Source organism: Cherax quadricarinatus, chromosome 55, assembly GCF_038502225.1.
Source record: "Cherax quadricarinatus isolate ZL_2023a chromosome 55, ASM3850222v1, whole genome shotgun sequence".
Lineage (NCBI taxonomy): Eukaryota > Metazoa > Arthropoda > Malacostraca > Decapoda > Parastacidae > Cherax > Cherax quadricarinatus.
In genome coordinates this window covers 13,933,222-13,955,721 of record NC_091346.1, presented here as the reverse complement: position 1 = coordinate 13,955,721, position 22,500 = coordinate 13,933,222, and the positions used below count along the sequence as shown (strand labels likewise).

At 44.7% G+C, this 22,500-nt stretch overlaps 1 protein-coding gene across 15 annotated transcripts in view; it reads right to left on the bottom strand.

Moving 5' to 3' along the window:
* The window catches only part of LOC128699018 (uncharacterized), a 657,033-nt gene that overhangs the window by 405,431 nt on the left and 229,102 nt on the right, over window positions 1-22,500 (bottom strand). For all 15 annotated transcript variants that reach the window (XM_070096843.1, XM_070096846.1, XM_070096852.1 and 12 more), the window contains one exon: window positions 18,972-19,033. In XM_070096843.1, the coding sequence (XP_069952944.1) occupies window positions 18,972-19,033 (62 nt within the window). The remainder of the gene's footprint in view (window positions 1-18,971; window positions 19,034-22,500) is intronic.

The following is a 22,500-nucleotide window of genomic DNA, read 5'->3' as shown; positions in this document are numbered from 1 at the left end:
GGTAACTAGCAATGGTAGCCAGCAGTGATAATTAGCAGTGATAACCGTGATAACCTACAGTCCGTTTAGCAACAAATGTAATAAGCAAATTGCAACAAACTACTGAATGAGCAACTTGCAACACAAACTTAATGACAAGTTGCAACACAACTTAATCAGTAGGTTGCAACACGAACTTAATGAGCAAGTTGCCACACAAACAACTTAATGAGCAAGTTGCCACACAAACAACTTAATGAGCAAGTTGCAACACAAACAACTTAATGAGCAAGTTGCCACACAAACAACTTAATGACAAGTTGCAACACAAACAACTTAATGACAAGTTGCCACACAAACAACTTAATGACAAGTTGCAACACAAACTTAATGACAAGTTGCAACACAAACAACTTAATGACAAGTTGCAACACAAACAACTTAATGACAAGTTGCAACACAAACAACTTAATGACAAGTTGCAACACAAACAACTTAATGACAAGTTGCAACACAAACAACTTAATGACAAGTTGCAACACAAACTTAATGACAAGTTGCAACACACACTTAATGACAAGTTGCAACACAAACTTAATGACAAGTTGCAACACAAACTTAATGACAAGTTGCAACACAAACAACTTAATGACAAGTTGCAACACAAACATCTTAATGACAAGTTGCAACACAAACTTAATGACAAGTTGCAACACAAACTTAATGACAAGTTGCAACACAAACAACTTAATGACAAGTTGCAACACAAACAACTTAATGACAAGTTGCAACACAAACAACTTAATGACAAGTTGCAACACAAACAACTTAATGACAAGTTGCAACACAAACAACTTAATGACAAGTTGCAACACAACTTAATGACAAGTTGCAACACAACTTAATGACAAGTTGCAACACAAACTTAATGACAAGTTGCAACACAAACTTAATGACAAGTTGCAACACAAACTTAATGACAAGTTGCAACACAAACAACTTAATGACAAGTTGCAACACAAACAACTTAATGACAAGTTGCAACACAAACATCTTAATGACAAGTTGCAACACAAACTTAATGACAAGTTGCAACACAAACTTAATGACAAGTTGCAACACAAACTTAATGACAAGTTGCAACACAAACAACTTAATGACAAGTTGCAACACAAACAACTTAATGACAAGTTGCAACACAAACAACTTAATGACAAGTTGCAACACAAACTTAATGACAAGTTGCAACACAAACTTAATGACAAGTTGCAACACAAACAACTTAATGACAAGTTGCAACACAAACTTAACAAGTTGCAACACAAACTTAACAAGTTGCAACACAAACAACTTAATGACAAGTTGCAACACAAACAACTCGTCACCAATTACAAAAGTTTTTCTGCTGTCTAAATGAACAGAGCAAAAATAAATATTTATACTGCCAATTGTAACTCGTTAATTGAGTTGTTTCGAAGGGCGGGAGCAGTGGGCGGGAGCAGTGGGCGGGAGCAGTGGGAGGGAGCAGTGGGCGGGAGCAGTGGGCGGGAGCAGTGGGCGGGAGCAGTGGGCGGGAGCAGTGGGCGGGAGTAGGCGGGTGCAGTGGGCGGGAGCAGTGGGCGGGAGCAGTGGGCGGGAGTAGGCGGGAGCAGTGGGCGGGAGCAGTGGGCGGGAGCAGTTGGCGGGAGCAGTGGGCGGGAGCAGTGGGCGGGAGCAGTGGGCGGGAGCAGTCGGCGGGAGCAGTCGCCGGGAGGAGTGGGCGGGAGCAGTGGGCGGGAGCAGTGGGCGGGAGCAGTGGGCGGGAGCAGTGGGCGGGAGCAGTGGGCGGGAGCAGTGGGCGAGAGCAGTGGGCGGGAGGAGTAGGCGGGAGCAGTGGGCGGGAGCAGTGGGCGGGAGCAGTGGGCGGGAGCAGTGGGCGGGAGGAGTAGGCGGGAACAGTGGGCGGGAGCAGTGGGCGGGAGGAGTCGGCGGGAGCAGTGGGCGGGAGCAGTGGGCGGGAGGAGTAGGCGGGAGCAGTGGGCGGGAGCAGTGGGCGGGAGCAGTGGGCGGGAGGAGTAGGCGGGAACAGTGGGCGGGAGCAGTGGGCGGGAGGACTAGGCGGGAGCAGTGGGCGGGAGCAGTGGGCGGGAGCAGTGGGCGGGAGTAGGCGGGAGCAGTGGGCGGGAGCAGTGGGCGGGAGGAGTGGGCGGGAGCAGTGGGCGGGAGGAGTGGGCGGTAGCTGTGGGCGGGAGGAGTAGGCGGGAGCAGTAGGCGGGAGCAGTGGGCAGGAGCAGTGGGCGGGAGGAGTAGGCGGGAGCAGTGGGCGGGAGCAGTGGGCGGGAGCAGTGGGCGGGAGCAGTGGGCGGGAGGAGTCGGCGGGACCAGTCGGCGGGAGCAGTGGGCGGGAGGAGTAGGCGGGAGCAGTGGGCAGGAGCAGTGGGCGGGAGCAGTGGGCGGGAGCAGTGGGCGGGAGGAGTAGGCGGGAACAGTGGGCGGGAGGAGTAGGCGGGAGCAGTTGGCTGGAGCAGTGGGCTGGAGCAGTGGGCGGGAGGAGTAGGCGGGAGCAGTGGGCGGGAGCAGTGGGCGGGAGTAGGCGGGAGCAGTGGGCGGGAGCAGTGGGCGGGAGCAGTGGGCGGGAGCAGTGGGTGGGAGGAGTGGGCGGGAGCAGTGGGCGGGAGTAGGCGGGAGCAGTGGGCGGGAGCAGTGGGCGGGAGCAGTGGGCGGGAGGAGTGGGCGGGAGCAGTGGGCGGGAGGAGTAGGCGGGAGTGGGCGGGAGCAGTGGGCGGGAGCAATGGGCGGGAGCAATGGGCGGGAGCAGTGGGCGGGAGGAGTGGGCGGGAGCAGTGGGCGGGAGGAGTAGGCGGGAGCAGTGGCGGGGGAAGTGGGCTGGAGTGAGTGGGTGGAGGAGAGGGCGAGAGAGAAGTAGGGCGAAGGAAAACGAGTGGGGCAGTAAGCGGAGAGGACAAAACTAAGATCAGCAGTCAGGAATCTCAACAAAAAGTCATTCACTACATGCGACATACGTCAGGCCAGTCTTGGAGAGTGCAGCGCCAGCACGGAAGCCATACCTGATAAAGCATGTTAAGAAACTGGAGAAAGTGTAGAGGTATGCAACAAGATTAGTCACTGACTTAGGAAGAATGAATGTTGACGAAAGAATATTGGAACTGAACTTGATAACATTAGAAAACAGAAGAAGTAGGATGATAGCGACATACAAAACACTCAGGGCACTTGATAGGGAGGACTGGGTTAGATTGTTCGAGAGGAGAGAAACTAGTACACGAGGGCAAAGTTAGTTACTAAACACACAGATAAATTGCAAAAAGATATTACAGAGTGTTTCGTCAGCCTTAGGATGAAAAGTACTTAATGACGAAGTATTGGAGGCAGGCTACATAGTTTGAAGAATGGGTATGACAGGGCTGGTGAGGCTAGAAGGAAGTACTATAAATCCGGCAAGTGGCAAGCTAAGAGGCAGAGCCAGAAGCTGAGATACGACCCTTCCGGCCACATACAACAACACACACAGTACAAACACGCAAATGTACCCGAACGACTATTTAATGTAACTTTTTTCAGCAAGAACACTTAAGGAACATTACGAACACGGAAGACCTAATCTCAGACCAGACTCTGAAGGCGATGAACACGGAAGGCCTAATCTCAGACCGGACTCTGAAGGCGATGAACACGGAAGACCTAATCTCAGACCGGACTGAGGGCGATGGTCCCAGAATCATTAGCAGAACTGACATTCCGACCAGCGAATTTTAACAGGGTAACTTGGAAACCATAAAGTATCATGAAAAGTTCAATGTCAAATTTCACATGTTCCGCATCATAAAGTTCACAAGAAGACACAGTTCTCATCACACTTAGGAAGTGAAGTGGCTCAGCCAGAGAGCCCTCGCACCACCGTACAGAAAAACTCTCTTTTAGCCACTCTGACGAGTTTCCATTAAAGAAATTACCACATATTATAACGCTTCAATTCCCTACCTTCTGGTTGGTCAACCTCTCTTCCCCCTCGAGTAAATTAAACGGAATAAGAACATGAATTGTGTAGACGCGAAGATTCCAGCAGTTCCAGCAAGGTGTGTGTGTGTGTGTGTGTGTGTACTCACCTATTTGTACTCACCTATTTGTGGTTGCAGGGGTCGAGTCATAGCTCCTGGCCCCGCCTCTTCACTGATTGCTACTAGGTCCTCTCTCTCCCTGCTACATGAGCTTTATCATACCTCGCCTTAAAACTATGTATGGTTCCCGCCTCCACTACTTCACTTTCTAGACTATTCCACGACTTGACTACTCTATGACTGAAGAAATACTTCCTAACATCCCTTCGATTCATCTGAGTCTTCAACTTCCAACTGTGACCTCTTGTGTCTGTGTCCCATCTCTGGAACATCCTGTCTTTGTCCACCTTGTCTATTCCGCGCAGTATTTTATATGTCGTTATCATGTCTCCCCTGACCCTCCTGTCCTCCAGTGTCGTCAGGCCGATTTCCCTCAACCTTTCTTCGTAGGACAATCCCCGTAGCTCTGGGACTAGTCTTGTTGCAAACCTTTGCACTTTCTCTAATTTCTTGACGTGCTTGCCCAAGTGTGGATTCCAAACTGGTTCTGTATACTCCAGTATGGGCCTGACTTACACGGTGTACAGAGTCTTAAACGATTGTTTACTGAGGTATCGGAACGCTATTCTCAGGTTTACCTGGCGCTAATATGCTGCTGCAGTTATCTGGTTGACGTGCGCTTCAGATGTGCTCGGTATTATACTCACCCCAAGATCTTTTTCCTTGGGTGAGGTTTGCAGTCTTTGGCCACCTAACCTATACTCTGTCTGCGGTCTTCTTTGCCCTTCCTCGATCTTCATGACTTTACATTTGGCGGGGTTAAATTCGAGGAGCCAGTTGCTGGACCAGGTGTCCAGTCTGTCCAGGTCTCTTTGAAGTCCTGCCTGATCCTCATCTGATTTAATTCTCCTCATTAACTTCACATCAACTGCGAACAGGGACACTTCTGAGTCTGTCCCTTCCAGCATGTCATTCACTTATACCAAAAAATAGCACTGGTCCTAGGACTGACCCCTCTGGAACCCCGCTCGTCACAGGCGCCCACTGTGATACCTCATCTCATACCATGACTCGTTGTTGCCTCCCTGTCAGGTATTCGCTGATCCATTGCAGTGCCCTTCCTGTTATACGTGCCTGATCCTCTTGTGAGGAACTGTGTCGAAGGCCTTTTTGTAGTCTAAGAAAATGCAATCTACCAATCCCTCTCTCTCGTGTCTTACTTCCGTTACCTTGTCATAAAACTCCAGTAGGTTTGATACACAGGATTTGCCTTCCATGAATCCGAGTGGTGTGTGTGTGTGTGTGTGTGTGTGTGTGTGTGTGTGTGTGTGTGTGTGTGTGACTGTTAAAGACGCTAGGTTTCCAGCAGTTCCAGCACGGTGTGTGATTGACTGTTTAAGACGCTAGGTTTCCAGCAAGGTGTGTGACTGACTGTTTAAGACGCTAGGTTTCCAGCAAGGTGTGTGACTGACTGTTTAAGACGCTAGGTTTCCAGCAAGGTGTGTCACTGTTTAAGACGCTAGGTTTCCAGCAAGGTGACTGACTGTTTAAGACGCTAGGTTTCCAGCAAGGTGTGTGACTGACTGTTTAAGACGCTAGGTTTCCAGCAAGGTGTGTGACTGACTGTTTAAGACGCTAGGTTTCCAGCAAGGTGTGTCACTGTTTAAGACGCTAGGTTTCCAGCAAGGTGTGTCACTGTTTAAGACGCTAGGTTTCCAGCAAGGTGTGTGACTGACTGTTTAAGACGCTAGGTTTCCAGCAAGGTGTGTGACTGACTGTTTAAGACGCTAGGTTTCCAGGAAGGTGTGTCACTGTTTAAGACGCTAGGTTTCCAGCAAGGTGTGTGACTGTTTAAGACGCTAGGTTTCCAGCAAGGTGTGGGGCTGACAAATTAATGGGGGTTCTTTCCCTTTAGCCAAGCTGCCTGTTTATATTTCAAATGTAGGAATTTTTTTTATCTTCAAGGAGAAACACAAAAGCCAACTTTTAAATCTTCCCTCTCCCTTCCCCAGAGTTCCACTCTCATGTAAACACAGAAAACAAGCAGCCAGCTAGGATAGCCAGTGACATCAGGCTCTGTTATGGGCTACACTAGATTAAAATCTCAACATTTAAACAAGAGTAAATCTAGTTCACTGGATGATAGCGGAGCTCCCACTATCAGCGATAACATAGTCCGGCAAACAACCTCCTGGACGAAGTAATTCCTGAGGAAATTAACCCTTTCGGTGCATCCTAATAGTGTAGTCATTGGACTTTAAAACCAAATGAAGCAACCAACTAGTGAAATGACAGATGTTCGAGCACCTGTCACCAGTCTCCTCGCTTCGATTCAGTTGAATGCAACAAGGATTTGATGCTATTGTTAGAACACAAAACTGCATTATTGAATTGCGTCCGGTAAGGAGTCTCAGTTCCAGTCTGTTACTGCATAGTGGCGCGGCTTGGAAGAGTCATCACCACCTTCACCACCAGTACCCACTACCATCACCACCACTACCCACCACCCACCAGTACCCACTACCATCACCACCACTACCCACCACCATCACCAGTACCCACCACCATCACCCCCCACCACTACCCACCACCATCACCAACCACCAGTACCCACCACCACTACCCACCAGTCATCAACACTACCATATTATACATCTGCATATAATGGTAGGAAAGCAAATAAAAAAATTATGATAATTTCCTACCTTTTCTACCATAAGTATTTTTACACTTATGATTATCATTATTATCTTTGCTATTAATATCATTGTTATTATTAATCATGGTTAAGGGGTGAATGAGCACTGGTCATACAGCTGTTGTAGTAACATCAATGCAATTTTTTCCCTGATAATCTCGGTGCTCGTCAGCTAAGATATAAAAACTCGCAGCGAATCAGAGGCATTGCAATATTTTATCCACGAACCATCACATGAATGTTTCAGGGTTCAAGTGGATTAACGAGACACTTAACGAGTATTGAAACTGTTATTTGCATTTTATGAATTCATATTCATGTACCGTATTGGGTGGCTAGGCTGCTTATGTCTCATTATCAAAATTTCTTTTTAAGCATTCTTATTTTACAGAATTATTTTTACGTTTATTCAACATTTTGCTAGCATTTTAGTCTGTGTTTTTAAAATTTCTCAACGTTTTTCTACGTTTTCTCGAAAGTTTTAAACATTTTCTCAACATGTGGAAAGTTTCTATATTTCAACATTTGTCCACTACGATTTCAGACCGTTAAACGTTCTCCGCTGGGTTTCTACCTCGCTAAATCTTGTCCAGTAGAGGTTTCACCTCCTTTAGCGTAAACAAGTAGGGTCTTGTGTGTCTAAACGTTCTCCACTGGGGGGTCGCACCTCGTTAAACCTTGTCCAGTGAGGTTTCACCTCGTTCAACGTTCTCTTCCCCACAAGGAAAGTTGCATTATGCCAGCGAGGTTCTTTGGAATGAAAAGAAAAATGTCCTCCAGTAGTGCCTTACGCGCCTTTGCTTTGCGCATTTGTCTGCACTTTGCGTGCCATTCCAGAGCTGAGAAAAGAATAGAAGGAGCGTGTGGGTAGAGGAGGAAGTTAATAAAAACAATTAAAGCCAATAAATGGAGTCCCGCTCGAGAATGGGGTCGAGGAAGTGCTCCCCAAGGAGATGGGGGTAGAGAAAGGGGTCAAATAAGTCTTTTAAGATATTGGGGTAATTGGGATTAGGGAAAAAAATCGGGTTAAGGGAATAGAGGAGAAACATGAAATTAAAGAACAAGAGCTAGAGAAAACGCAAAGTTAATAAACACTATGAACGGGAAGACATGATGTCAAATAGGGCTTAAATGTTTAGTCGTATAACGTGTTGAAAAGATTCCAGTATTCTACAACTTAATCTAATACGATATGTGACAAGATCACAAGTAACAAGAGGCAATTCAACCACTTCGAAATGGAATTAATTTCGAAGCGCTTTCGTTGTCTCTCGGTATTTGAGAATATAAATGAAAGATCACGAAATCGCTTGGAATTTAATTACCCTTCAAAGTTAATCAGATTATATGGAAATATTTCCCATCATACCTTGGGTACGTTTACTGTTTGATAGTACATCCTCTTATTCCTCCTCGTGTGGGTTTTGTACTCAACTGTAAACAGATGAACATATGTCACGAGAGAATTAGATTGTGGAGCAGGAAGGTCGCTTTATCTGCAGGAAAACAGTGTTTCACATGACTCTTAGAGATATCTCTGAGGAGAGCGCAGTCATGTCCCTAGGGGTGAGTCAGAGCATGAGAGGCAATATGGATAAAACGTTTTATGCTGTTTTCCCTCCCTGCGAACAACAGTAATACCACGCTGGTGTGGAGAGGTGGTGGAGCAGACAACTGAAGGTGGAGGGTTGGTGGAGCAGACAACTGGAAGTGGTGGGTTGGTGGAGCAGACAACTGGAAGTGGTGGGTTGGTGGAGCAGACAACTGGAAGTGGTGGGTTGGTGGAGCAGACAACTGGAAGTGGTGGGTTGGTAGAGCAGACAACTGGAGGTGGTGGGTTGAAGCAGACAATAGAAGGTGGTGGGTTGATGGAGCAGACAATTGAAGGTGGTGGGTTGGTGGAGCAGACAATTGAAGGTGGTGGGTTGATGGAGCAGACAATTGAAGGTGGTGGGTTGATGGAGCAGACAATTGAAGGTGGTGGGTTGATGGAGCAGACAATTGAAGGTGGTGGGTTGATGGAGCAGACAATTGAAGGTGGTGGGTTGGTGGAGCAGACAAGTGAAGGTGGTGGGTTGGCGGAGCAGACAAGTGAAGGTGGTGGGTTGGCGGAGCAGACAAGTGAAGGTGGTGGGTTGGCGGAGCAGACAAGTGAAGGTGGTGGGTTGGTGGAGCAGACAAGTGAAGGTGGTGGGTTGGTGGAGCAGACAAGTGAAGGTGGTGGGTTGGTGGAGCAGACAAGTGAAGGTGGTGGGTTGGTGGAGCAGACAAGTGAAGGTGGTGGGTTGGTGGAGCAGACAAGTGAAGGTGGTGGGTTGGTGGAGCAGACAAGTGAAGGTGGTGGGTTGGTGGAGCAGACAAGTGAAGGTGGTGGGTTGGTGGAGCAGACAAGTGAAGGTGGTGGGTTGGTGGAGCAGACAAGTGAAGGTGGTGGGTTGGTGGAGCAGACAAGTGAAGGTGGTGGGTTGGTGGAGCAGACAAGTGAAGGTGGTGGGTTGGTGGAGCAGACAACTGAAGGTGGTGGGTTGGTGGAGCAGACAACTGAAGGTGGTGGGTTGGTGGAGCAGACAACTGAAGGTTGAAGACGTGCTTCTGATACTGTTGCAGGTCACCGTCGACAACGAATAACAATACCGTGGTTAAAAAAAATCACAACATATGCAACGTATAAATTTTGCAATACCTTGACTAAAACAACTGACAACTCACAAACTGGAGATAAAACTAAATAACGTTTCTGCCAATCCTGGACGTTTGTCAAAAAGGAACTTTATAGTGGCGCACAGAACCCGATTAAGATTTTGTAGGCCCCTGGGCTACAGGTATTGTGAGGGGGGTCCCCACTGGTATTTTCAAAAGGAAAAAAAATCACAGCAGTCAACAGTTCATCATATACGTGATGTATAAACTTACAACAGTGACTGTAAACAATTTGTCTCTCAACGATACTACTTACTCTTCCCTTCCTTGAATAAAAAAGAATTACCCCTTACCCCTTCCCTGTTCTTTAGGCGCTTTATTGCCCGCACGTTCTTAGACCCTCCTCAAGAATATAATAATATTACAAATAAATAATAATAAATGTTGCTATCAAAGGTGGATCATTCGCCTTAGAATCTGCGAGAGCCAGTTGGCAGTCTTTCAGTGTTTTCAAGAGTTAACATCTAAGGCACTCTACTAGTCATGTGGCACTCTTCTGATGATCTTTAAAGATACACTGTCGTCCTTCACTCCTTACTGCTACTCAAACCTGCTCACTCGTACTGAGAAGTGCCAAAGTTCTTCTCATCTACAGACCAGACTTTTACTGACGTTCGACTCACCTGAGCTCTTCTTTGTGGTGTTGGTGCTCAGTGTTGCTGTCCTCCTCCGCTGATACATGACAGAAAAGATAGTTTCTTCAAATTATTTCCCGCAGAAGCCGAAGGAGACAAACCTCGCTACAACAAGAATGACAAACGTCAAGAAAATAAACTCAAGCATTTTGCTTTCACCATGTGAAGGACTTCCTTTCTTGCACTCACATTGGTGCTACAGAAGTCATACTCAAACTTTTGCGATCCTCCTTCAAGTCTACAAATCATACAGCTTGAAACAGGTGCTAGAGGGCAGAGCTTGAAGTTAAAAAAAAGATGGGTTACGGGTATATCACAAAATATCTCTTCTTCAAAGTGGTCAGAAAGTGGAACGACCTGACAGCAAAGTGGTAGAGGCAGAATCTATAAATAGCTTTGAGAATAGGTATGATAAAACTCACTAAGCCAGTTAAGAGGAAACTCATTCTAAGAGGCGAGGCCATATAACACTCGACCCCTGCGACCACAGACATGGGAATAAAAATAGGTGAGCGTGTGCGGGCACACACACGTCTCACGGGGGTCATCATCTCAACACTCAACGCATACAAAATAGCAACAATTTCTTCCCTTAAGAATCTGCAGATTTCCACTTTGGTTTCTTCTCTGCTAGTTTACTTTATATACTTCACTCTCCTGAAAGACTCTCAGTCCAAGAAATTGGAAATTTCTATAAGCGAATTTAAAAGCGTTCATGTACTGCTGGAATCTATATATATATATATATATATATATATATATATATATAGATATATATATATATATATATATATATATATATATATATGCAATAAGATCACAGTAAACAGGTGATTTCAAAATATGCAAAACAACCACTCTGAAAGAATAGAGAAATTCCAAGCGCTTTCGTGACAACTCACATTATCAAGGAACTATATAGTTCCTTGATAATGTGAGTAGTCACAAAAGCGCTTGGAATTTCTCTATTCTTTCAGAGTGGTTGTTTTGCAATATATATATATATATATATATATATATATATATATATATACATACACACGCGTGTGTGTATATGTGTATGTGTATGTGTGTGTGTGTGTGTGTGTGTGTGTATGCGTATGCGCGCGTCACTTGTTCATCATTCAAAAGTAGAGGTCCTAGTATGTGATTTTTGTAATTAAAATAAACTTTATATGCATATTACTAACACACACACTACTCAGCGTGTACATGTACTGATGTTCTCAGTGTTTACTCACCAACAGTTATACTCAGAATGTATATAGTTATTATGTCAATTCTCAAAAATAAGTGATGCTCAGTAGTATCACCTCAAGTATCCCACTTGTTACTACACCACAAGTCTGTACTCAGTTTCAAACATAGTTGAATTTCAAATTGGGTCCATCTCTTTGAAACAGTATGTGCACTAACATGTATACATAAAGTTATTGACCATTCATCACCTCTGCTACATAAAGTTTCCTGGCAGGAACAAGTGTTAAATATATTATGGTAGATTGCTAATTCTCCCTACACTTACGGAGCACTGGCAGCAATTATCTCTGAGCTCCCTACACTTACGGAGCACTGGCAGCAATTATCTGAGCTCCCTACACTTACGGAGCACTGGCAGCAATTATCTCTGAGCTCCCTACACTTACGGAGCACTGGCAGCAATTATCTCTGAGCTCCCTACACTTACGGAGCACTGGCAGCAATTATCTCTGAGCTCCCTACACTTACGGAGCACTGGCAGCAATTATCTCTGAGCTCCCTACACTTACGGAGCACTGGCAGCAATTATCTCTGAGCTCCCTACACTTACGGAGCACTGGCAGCAATTATCTCTGAGTTATGTAACTAACACACTACACCAGTAACTCCTCTTAACGGATCTGACTGTGAACTGACACCTCGAGTAACACTAGCAAAACTAACGCGCTTCTCACACCCAGAATAGTTCACCACTTTCTTTAAAAAAAATTATTGCCATTCACATTCTAAGCTAAAATAGAGAATTATAAATGTTGATCTGCTAGCCACAGCTGATGATAGTGATAGTACAAGGTGAACCTTCATTCAAGTGATCACATTGTGAAGGTGTTTGATATTAAATTTTGGTTGAAACAGTATTGGAATATAAGAGTCCAGCTTGCAGTGCGGCCCACAATGTAGCCTACAGTGCGGTCCACAATGTAGCCTACAGTGCGGTCCACAATGTAGCCTACAGTGCGGCCTACAATGTAGTCTACAGTGCGGCCTACAATGTAGCCTACAGTGCGGTCCACAATGTAGCCTACAGTGCGGCCCACAATGTAGCCTACAGTGCGGCCTACAATGTAGTCTACAGTACGGCCCACAATGTAGCCTACAGTGCGGTCCACAATGTAGCCTACAGTGCGGCCCCACAATGTAGCCTACAGTGCGGTCCACAATGTAGCCTACAGTGCGGCCTACAATGTAGCCTACAGTACGGTCCACAATGTGGCCTACAGTGCCACCCACAATGTAACCTACAGTGCCGCCTACAATGTTGTCTACAGTGCCACCCACAGTGTGGTCTATAGTCCCGCCCACAGTGTGGTCTACAGCGCCGCCTACAGTGTGGCTTACAGTGCCAATCTTTGCTGTTTATAGCTCTACCCACAATGCGCCTACAAGCCACAGTTTTCGAAGTGCAAAGATTGTACTTGTCACCTCCAAAACCTTCATAAATATCTTACACTCCAACAATACGCAAAGTCGCCAAATCCCCTCGTTTCCACTCCAATTTAAAAAGTTTACACACAAACACACACGCGATTGTTGAATACTCAAGCCATGACGTCTCCAACTGCCCTCCTATCCTCCTTCCAACCTTCCTGGGACCTTCATAACGTCTCCAACCTCCCTCCTATCCTCCTTCTAACCTTCCTGGGACCTTCATAACGTCTCCAACCTCCCTCCTATCCTCCTTCTAACCTTCCTAGGACCTTCATGACGTCTCCAACCTCCCTATCCTCCTTCTAACCTTCCTGGGACCTTAACTACACCTCTTTCACTCACAGATTTACACACCGTCTTCTTCAGCCTGTTCTCTTATTTTTGCTACGTGAAGAAACTATTTCAGCATTAGTCATTCTGTTCCTTGGCTTATATTCTTCATACCATCCATCATGCTGCAAATCACTGAACGTCGGGTAGAAAACAGTGGCAGACAAGCCCTACAACTAGCCGGCCAGCACTCCCAGTGTGCTAGCAAATGCATCCAGTTAAATTAATCTATTAGGCCGGTATTCTAGCTTTATCACTGGCTTAGTTGAGTTTCCGTTCATCAAGTCACTATACTGTTAACTAATACAAAATCGACACAATTTTACTGCCTCCATTGACACACTTCATTCTTCCCACAAGCTCCTCGACGCTCAGGCTAGTTAATTTCCATCACTCATTGTATGGTTTACCTCATCTTTCTTCTAGCCACATGCTGACAAGTCTCCCAAATATCTAAATATATTTACATCTCCTAAATTCCCTACCAATCTGTCATTATCAATTTTTCATTCCCTATACATAAACTTATTCTCGTTCAACTGATGTTTTATGTGCTTAATTCTTCACTGATAGAGATGGAAGGGAGATGAGGCTGAGGAGAAACAGGAGGAGAAACAGGAGGAGAAACAGGAGGAGAAACAGGAGAAGGACTAAGAGATCAGATAAAACTTTAACAAGAATAACATTTTTTTTACAAGCCTTCGTTTTGTCAAACCATGTTAGGAAAATAGTGGTATGTGTGTGTGTACTTACTTATTTGTGGTTGCAGGGGTCGAGACTCGCTTCCTGACGTGTGTGTGTGTAATAACTTACTGTATGTACAGAAACAGGGTTATGCTCTTGGTGTCCTTTCTTAGATAATCTGTTCATATTTCTTGAAAGTCTGGAATGGTTGTGGCCTTCACGACCTCCCTCTCTTAACATTCACTTGGTCAATCAATCTGTGTGCTCAATCATGCAGCACCAGCTGAACACAAAACACCAGCATGTATTCTATCACACGCCAGATAAATACCGAAATGATTGTATTGTATGATTGATGGGTGAGTAATCGGATTGCATTGTATACGAGAGGTGACTCCACCGACCACCTATGTACACATTACTAGAAACACAAATATTCATTTCCACAACACAAATGTCAACAGAGCGGCTTTTTTCCATTTGTTTCTTGTACAGAACATGTAGGGAACATGCATGTGATCTCTGGCGACGTCGACAAGGTGGAAGAACTAACAATAGAGACTGAAGAAAAATTCCTTTAGTCTGAAAGGAACCCAGACATTTCTGAGATCGTTTCTTTCATAGGAAGGGCATTCTCTCGTGCTTTTATGCCCAACTCGTGTAGTGAAGCGCATATAAGCTCTTATGACGAGGTAAGAGAGCACAAATAGTCTCAGAAGGATTTATCTTTTTAGCTCAAGTAAAACGTAGATTACAAAGAATATTTTACCCGATATTTCTTTTTTTTTACGGAAAAAAATCATTTTTTTATGTCCAATTTATGAAAGAAGAGATAACGAAACAATATTAAGAATCATTTCCGGAAGAAATTCCTCAGTTCAAGATAAACCTGAACTGCTGACGGAATTATTTTTTTTCCACGTGTGCTCCCAGGATTTCGTATTTTGTGAGGCGGTAAACCCAAGTGAGTCATTCAGTGTTCTCCCAGGAGAGCAGTGCCATCTGATCCTCATGACCACCAGCTGTTTGGTAGCTCATGGAACCTCTGGTAGCAGCTACGACAAGGAAAGTCCAAAGATACATTTTAGGGAAAGTTGATTCAAACATTCACTCTTTCTTCCATTCATAACACACGCAGACACTCACTTGAAGACCTAAATGAAACTAGACAAAGATCGGGTTGTATATCTCGCCTTCCGACAGGACCTCTTAAGCACAAGTAGGAAAAAAACAGCCCTGTATTTATTTATTGGTTCATTTATGCCTGAAAATAAGTATTTCTGTTTCCATAGACGTGTGGTTAAAGATTTGCATGAATGATTATTGCACAGACGTAGAACAATGAAATGAACGTTCAGCTAAGAGATTCTAGCATCAGCTGTGCACAAGAACGCGAAATGAGAGACAGAGAGAGAGAGAGAGAGAGAGAGAGAGAAGGGGGGGGGGGTTGCAGACAGGGGGGGTAATCCAACCTCCTCACTCCACTCGGCAGGTGACACTGGATTTTTTCGGGCATGAAATTCATCACAGAAAGACACGCGTGTCGCTCAGTGGGATATATATATATATATATATATATATATATATATATGTATATATATATATGTATATATGTTTTTTTTTATTATTTTTTTTTTATTATCACACCGGCCGATTCCCACCAAGGCAGGGTGGCCCGAAAAAGAAAAACTTTCACCATCATTCACTCCATCACTGTCTTGCCAGAAGGGTGCTTTACACTACAGTTTTTAAACTGCAACATTAACACCCCTCCTTCAGAGTGCAGGCACTGTACTTCCCATCTCCAGGACTCAAGTCCGGCCTGCCGGTTCCCCTGAATCCCTTCATAAATGTTACTTTGCTCACACTCCAACAGCACGTCAAGTATTAAAAACCATTTGTCTCCATTCACTCCTATCAAACACGCTCACGCATGCCTGCTGGAAGTCCAAGCCCCTCGCACACAAAACCTCCTTTACCCCCTCCCTCCAACCCTTCCTAGGCCGACCCCTACCCCGCCTTCCTTCCACTACAGACTGATACACTCTTGAAGTCATTCTGTTTCGCTCCATTCTCTCTACATGTCCGAACCACCTCAACAACCCTTCCTCAGCCCTCTGGACAACAGTTTTGGTAATCCCGCACCTCCTCCTAACTTCCAAACTACGAATTCTCTGCATTATATTCACACCACACATTGCCCTCAGACATGACATCTCCACTGCCTCCAGCCTTCTCCTCGCTGCAACATTCATCACCCACGCTTCACACCCATATAAGAGCGTTGGTAAAACTATACTCTCATACATTCCCCTCTTTGCCTCCAAGGACAAAGTTCTTTGTCTCCACAGACTCCTAAGTGCACCACTCACTCTTTTTCCCTCATCAATTCTATGATTCACCTCATCTTTCATAGACCCATCCGCTGACACGTCCACTCCCAAATATCTGAATACGTTCACCTCCTCCATACTCTCTCCCTCCAATCTGATATTCAATCTTTCATCACCTAATCTTTTTGTTATCCTCATAACCTTACTCTTTCCTGTATTCACCTTTAATTTTCTTCTTTTGCACACCCTACCAAATTCATCCACCAATCTCTGCAACTTCTCTTCAGAATCTCCCAAGAGCACAGTGTCATCAGCAAAGAGCAGCTGTGACAACTCCCACTTTGTGTGTGATTCTTTATCTTTTAACTCCACGCCTCTTGCCAAGACCCTCGCATTTACTTCTCTTACAACCCCATCTATAAATATATTAAACAACCACGGTGACATCACACATCCTTGTCTAAGGCCTACTTTTACTGGGAAAAAATTCCCCTCTTTCCTACATACTCTAACTTGAGCCTCACTATCCTCGTAAAAACTCTTCACTGCTTTCAGTAACCTACCTCCTACACCATACACTTGCAACATCTGCCACATTGCCCCCCTATCCACCCTGTCATACGCCTTTTCCAAATCCATAAATGCCACAAAGACCTCTTTAGCCTTATCTAAATACTGTTCACTTATATGTTTCACTGTAAACACCTGGTCCACACACCCCCTACCTTTCCTAAAGCCTCCTTGTTCATCTGCTATCCTATTCTCCGTCTTACTCTTAATTCTTTCAATTATAACTCTACCATACACTTTACCAGGTACACTCAACAGACTTATCCCCCTATAATTTTTGCACTCTCTTTTATCCCCTTTGCCTTTATACAAAGGAACTATGCATGCTCTCTGCCAATCCCTAGGTACCTTACCCTCTTCCATACATTTATTAAATAATTGCACCAACCACTCCAAAACTATATCCCCACCTGCTTTTAACATTTCTATCTTTATCCCATCAATCCCGGCTGCCTTACCCCCTTTCATTTTACCTACTGCCTCACGAACTTCCCCCACACTCACAACTGACTCTTCCTCACTCCTACAAGATGTTATTCCTCCTTGCCCTATACACGAAATCACAGCTTCCCTATCTTCATCAACATTTAACAATTCCTCAAAATATTCCTTCCATCTTCCCAATACCTCTAACTCTCCATTTAATAACTCTCCTCTCCTATTTTTAACTGACAAATCCATTTGTTCTCTAGGCTTTCTTAACTTGTTAATCTCACTCCAAAACTTTTTCTTATTTTCAACAAAATTTGTTGATAACATCTCACCCACTCTCTCATTTGCTCTCTTTTTACATTGCTTCACCACTCTCTTAACTTCTCTCTTTTTCTCCATATACTCTTCCCTCCTTGCATCACTTCTACTTTGTAAAAACTTCTCATATGCTAACTTTTTCTCCCTTACTACTCTCTTTACATCATCATTCCACCAATCGCTCCTCTTCCCTCCTGCACCCACTTTCCTGTAACCACAAACTTCTGCTGAACACTCTAACACTACATTTTTAAACCTACCCCATACCTCTTCGACCCCATTGCCTATGCTCTCATTAGCCCATCTATATATATATATATATATATATATATATATATATATATAAATAATATATAATATATGTGTGTGTGCGTGTGTGTGTGTGTGTGTGTACTCGCCTAGTTGAAGTTGCAGGGGTCGAGTCCTAGCCCCTGGCCCCGCCTCTTCACTGGTCGCTACTGGATCACTCTCCCTGAACCGTGAGCTTTATCATACCTCTGCTTAAAGCTGTGTATGGATCCTGCCTCCACTACATCGCTTCCCAAACTATTCCACTTCCTGACAACTCTGTGACTGAAGAAATACTTCCTAACATCCCTGTGATTCATCTGTGTCTTCAACATCCAACTGTGTCCCCTTGTTGCTGTGTCCCATCTCTGGAACATTCTGTCTTTGTCCACCTTGTCAATTCCTCTCAGTATTTTGTATGTCGTTATCATGTCCCCCCTATCTCTCCTGTCCTCCAGTGTCGTCAGGTTGATTTCCTTTAACCTCTCCTCGTAGGACATACCTCTTAGCTCTGGGACTAGTCTTGTTGCAAACCTTTGCACTTTCTCTAGTTTCTTTACATGCTTGGCTAGGTGTGGGTTCAAAACTGGTGCCGCATACTCCAATATGGGCCTAACGTACACGGTGTACAGGGTCCTGAATGATTCCTTATTAAGATGTCGGAATGCTGTTCTGAGGTTTGCTAGGCGCCCATATGCTGCAGCAGTTATTTGGTTGATGTGCGCTTCAGAAGATGTGCCTGGTGTTATACTCATCCCAAGATCTTTTTCCTTGAGTGAGGTTTGTAGTCTTTGGCCCCCTAGACTGTACTCCGTCTGCGGTCTTCTTTGCCCTTCCCCAATCTTCATGACTTTGCACTTGGTGGGGTTGAACTCCAGGAGCCAATTGCTGGACCAGGTCTGCAGCCTGACCAGATCCCTTTGTAGTTCTGCCTGGTCTTCGATCGAGTGAATTCTTCTCATTAACTTCACTTCATCTGCAAACAGGGACACTTCGGAGTCTATTCCTTCCGTCATGTCGTTCACAAATACCAGAAACAGCACTGGTCCTAGGACCCCTGTGTGTGTGTGTGTGTGTGCAAATACACACACACACACACGCAAAAAAACGCATATGGATAAAACTGGAATACAGCGCTAAACGAACAGTAAGATGATAGATTTAGCAGCAGGTGGCATCAGGTAGCATCAGGTAGCATCCGGTCGCCTCAGGTAGCACGGAGGTGAACAAGAACAGGTAACTGACGATGATAACTCACCTGTGATCAGATAGCGTGTGAAGGTGCGCTCTCCAGCGGTCCTCTCACCCAGGTACCAAACTCTGAGGAGGAAGACAGGTTGTGTTAAGGTCAGTCTCCAACTGAACCTCAATGAAATAGAAACGTACTAAAAACATACACACAATGAATTATAAATTCTCAAATATATTTTCACCATGGGAAGGATCAAGAGATATTATCTTAATCATATGTGTATTTGGTTCCTGACTCTGGACAGTCGTCTGAGGTGTATCAGAACAAGTTTATAATGTTTCAGTACATCAGTGAGACAACGAGACACATTACGCTCCAGTTCAGGAATATTTACATAAAACATTTACGTCATGGTTGTCGTTGACCAAAACCATCGCTTTCAACCATCAAACAACCCGTCTGAGTGAGACTACCTCAAGAAAACAACCACTTTGAGTCTGTACCAGGAACTCCACAGCAGTCATGGAGATGAGAGTAGCAGAGGCGGCGCTCTTTACCCACCACATTAAACTCTCTGTTGTCACACCTGAGACTCACTCACAACTTCTATCTTCTCAGGGTAATATAAATTTTTATTATATCCTCAACCTGATGAAAAAAAAAAAAAGATTTTCTCCAAATTTAATTGTTCATAATGCTGTACCTGGTGTATATATATATATATATATATATATATATATATATATATATATATATATATATATACATGATCTTTGATATGAAATTTCATCATTTCTCCTCTTCCTCTTCCCGTTCTCACTTCTCCCTCCCACTTTATGTATCATATTTCTTAATCTTTCCCGTAAATTTCTCCTGAATCTTGCATTTCCATTTCCATTTAAATGTAAACCATCTGCTGTGGGAGAGAGAGAGAGAGAGAGAGAGAGAGAGAGAGAGAGAGAGAGAGAGAGAGAGAGAGAGAGAGAGAGAAAGAGAGAAGAGAGATGGGAATGGAGGGAGAGAAAGAGGAAAGAGAGAGAGAGAAAGAGGAAAGAGAGAGAGAAAGAGCAAATATTAAATTTTTCATAAAAAATGTTTGCAAAAGTTGATTAAAAATAACCAATATTTAATTACTGTAATTCTAAGGTAATCGGATAATGATAATTGATATTCGTGTTTGACCATAAGTTATTAATGGAGGAAATATATATACCTGATGACGGTACTGTCTCACGGCAGTGAAACAGCTGGTACAATGATGGTACTGTCTCACGGCAGTGAAACAGCTGGTACAATGACGGTACTGTCTCACAGCAGTGAAACAGCTGGTACAATGATGGTACTGTCTCACACCAGTGAAACAGCCGGTACAATGATGGTACTGTCTCACACCAGTGAAACAGCTGGTACAATGACGGTACTGTCTCACGGCAGTGAAACAGCTGGTACAATGATGGTACTGTCTCACGGCAGTGAAACAGCTGGTACAATGACGGTACTGTCTCACGGCAGTGAAACAGCTGGTACAATGATGGTACTGTCTCACAGCAGTGAAACAGCTGGTACAATGATGGTACTGTCTCACAGCAGTGAAACAGCTGGTACAATGATGGTACTGTCTCACGGCAGTGAAACAGCTGGTACAATGATGGTACTGTCTCACAGCAGTGAAACAGCTGGTACAATGATGGTACTGTCTCACAGCAGTGAAACAGCTGGTACAATGATGGTACTGTCTCACGGCAGTGAAACAGCTGGTACAATGATGGTACTGTCTCACACCAGTGAAACAGCTGGTACAATGACGGTACTGTCTCACACCAGTGAAACAGCTGGTACAATGATGGTACTGTCTCACACCAGTGAAACAGCTGGTACAATGATGGTACTGTCTCACACCAGTGAAACAGCAGGTACAATGACGGTATTGTCTCACACCAGTGAAACAGCTGGTACAATGATGGTACTGTCTCACAATGAAACAGCTGGTACAATGATGGTACTGTCTCACGGCAGTGAAACAGCTGGTACAATGACGGTACTGTCTCACAGCAATGAAACAGCTGGTACAATGATGGTACTGTCTCACAGCAATGAAACAGCTGGTACAATGACGGTACTGTCTCACACCAGTGAAACAGCTGGTACAATGATGATACTGTCTCACACCAGTGAAACAGCTGGTACAATGATGGTACTGTCTCACAGCAGTGAAACAGCTGGTACAATGATGGTACTGTCTCACACCAGTGAAACAGCTGGTACAATGACGGTACTGTCTCACACCAGTGAAACAGCTGGTACAATGATGATACTGTCTCACACCAGTGAAACAGCCGGTACAATGATGGTACTGTCTCACACCAGTGAAACAGCTGGTGCAATGATGATACTGTCTCACACCAGTGAAACAGCTGGTACAATGACGGTACTGTCTCACACCAGTGAAACAGCTGGTACAATGACGGTACTGTCTCACAGCAATGAAACAGCTGGTACAATGATGGTACTGTCTCACAGCAATGAAACAGCTGGTACAATGACGGTACTGTCTCACACCAGTGAAACAGCTGGTACAATGATGATACTGTCTCACACCAGTGAAACAGCTGGTACAATGATGGTACTGTCTCACAGCAGTGAAACAGCTGGTACAATGATGGTACTGTCTCACACCAGTGAAACAGCGGGTACAATGACGGTACTGTCTCACACCAGTGAAACAGCTGGTGCAATGATGATACTGTCTCACACCAGTGAAACAGCTGGTACAATGATGGTACTGTCTCACAGCAGTGAAACAGCTGGTACAATGATGGTACTGTCTCACAGCAGTGAAACAGCTGGTACAATGACAGTACTGTCTCACACCAGTGAAACAGCTGGTACAATGATGGTACTGTCTCACACCAGTGAAACAGCTGGTACAATGATGGTACTGTTTCACACCAGTGAAACAGCTGGTGAAATGATGGTACTGTCTCACACCAGTGAAACAGCTGGTGAAATGATGGTACTGTCTCACACCAGTGAAACAGCTGGTGAAATGATGGTACTGTCTCACACCAGTGAAACAGCTGGTACAATGATGGCACTGTCTCAACAGTGAAACAGCTGGTACAATGACGGTACTGTCTCACAACAGTGAAACAGCTGGTACAATGATGGTACTGTCTCACACCAGTGAAACAGCTGGTGCAATGATGGTACTGTCTCACACCAGTGAAACAGCTGGTTCAATGATGGTACTGTCTCACAACAGTGAAACAGCTGGTACAATGACGGTATTGTCTCAGCAGTGAAACAGCTGGTACAATGACGGTACAGTCTCACACAAGTGAAACAGTGAAACAGCTGGTACAATGGCGGTACTGTCTCACACAAGTGAAACAGCTGGTACAATGTCGGTACTGTCTCACACCAGTGAAACAGCTCGTACAATGACGGTATTGTCGCACACCAGTGAAACAGCTGGTACAATGACGGTAGTGTCTCACAGCAGTGAAACAGCTGGTACAATGACGGTACTGTCTCACAGCAGTGAAACAGCTAGTACAATGACGGTACTGTCTCACACCAGTGAAACAGCTGGTAT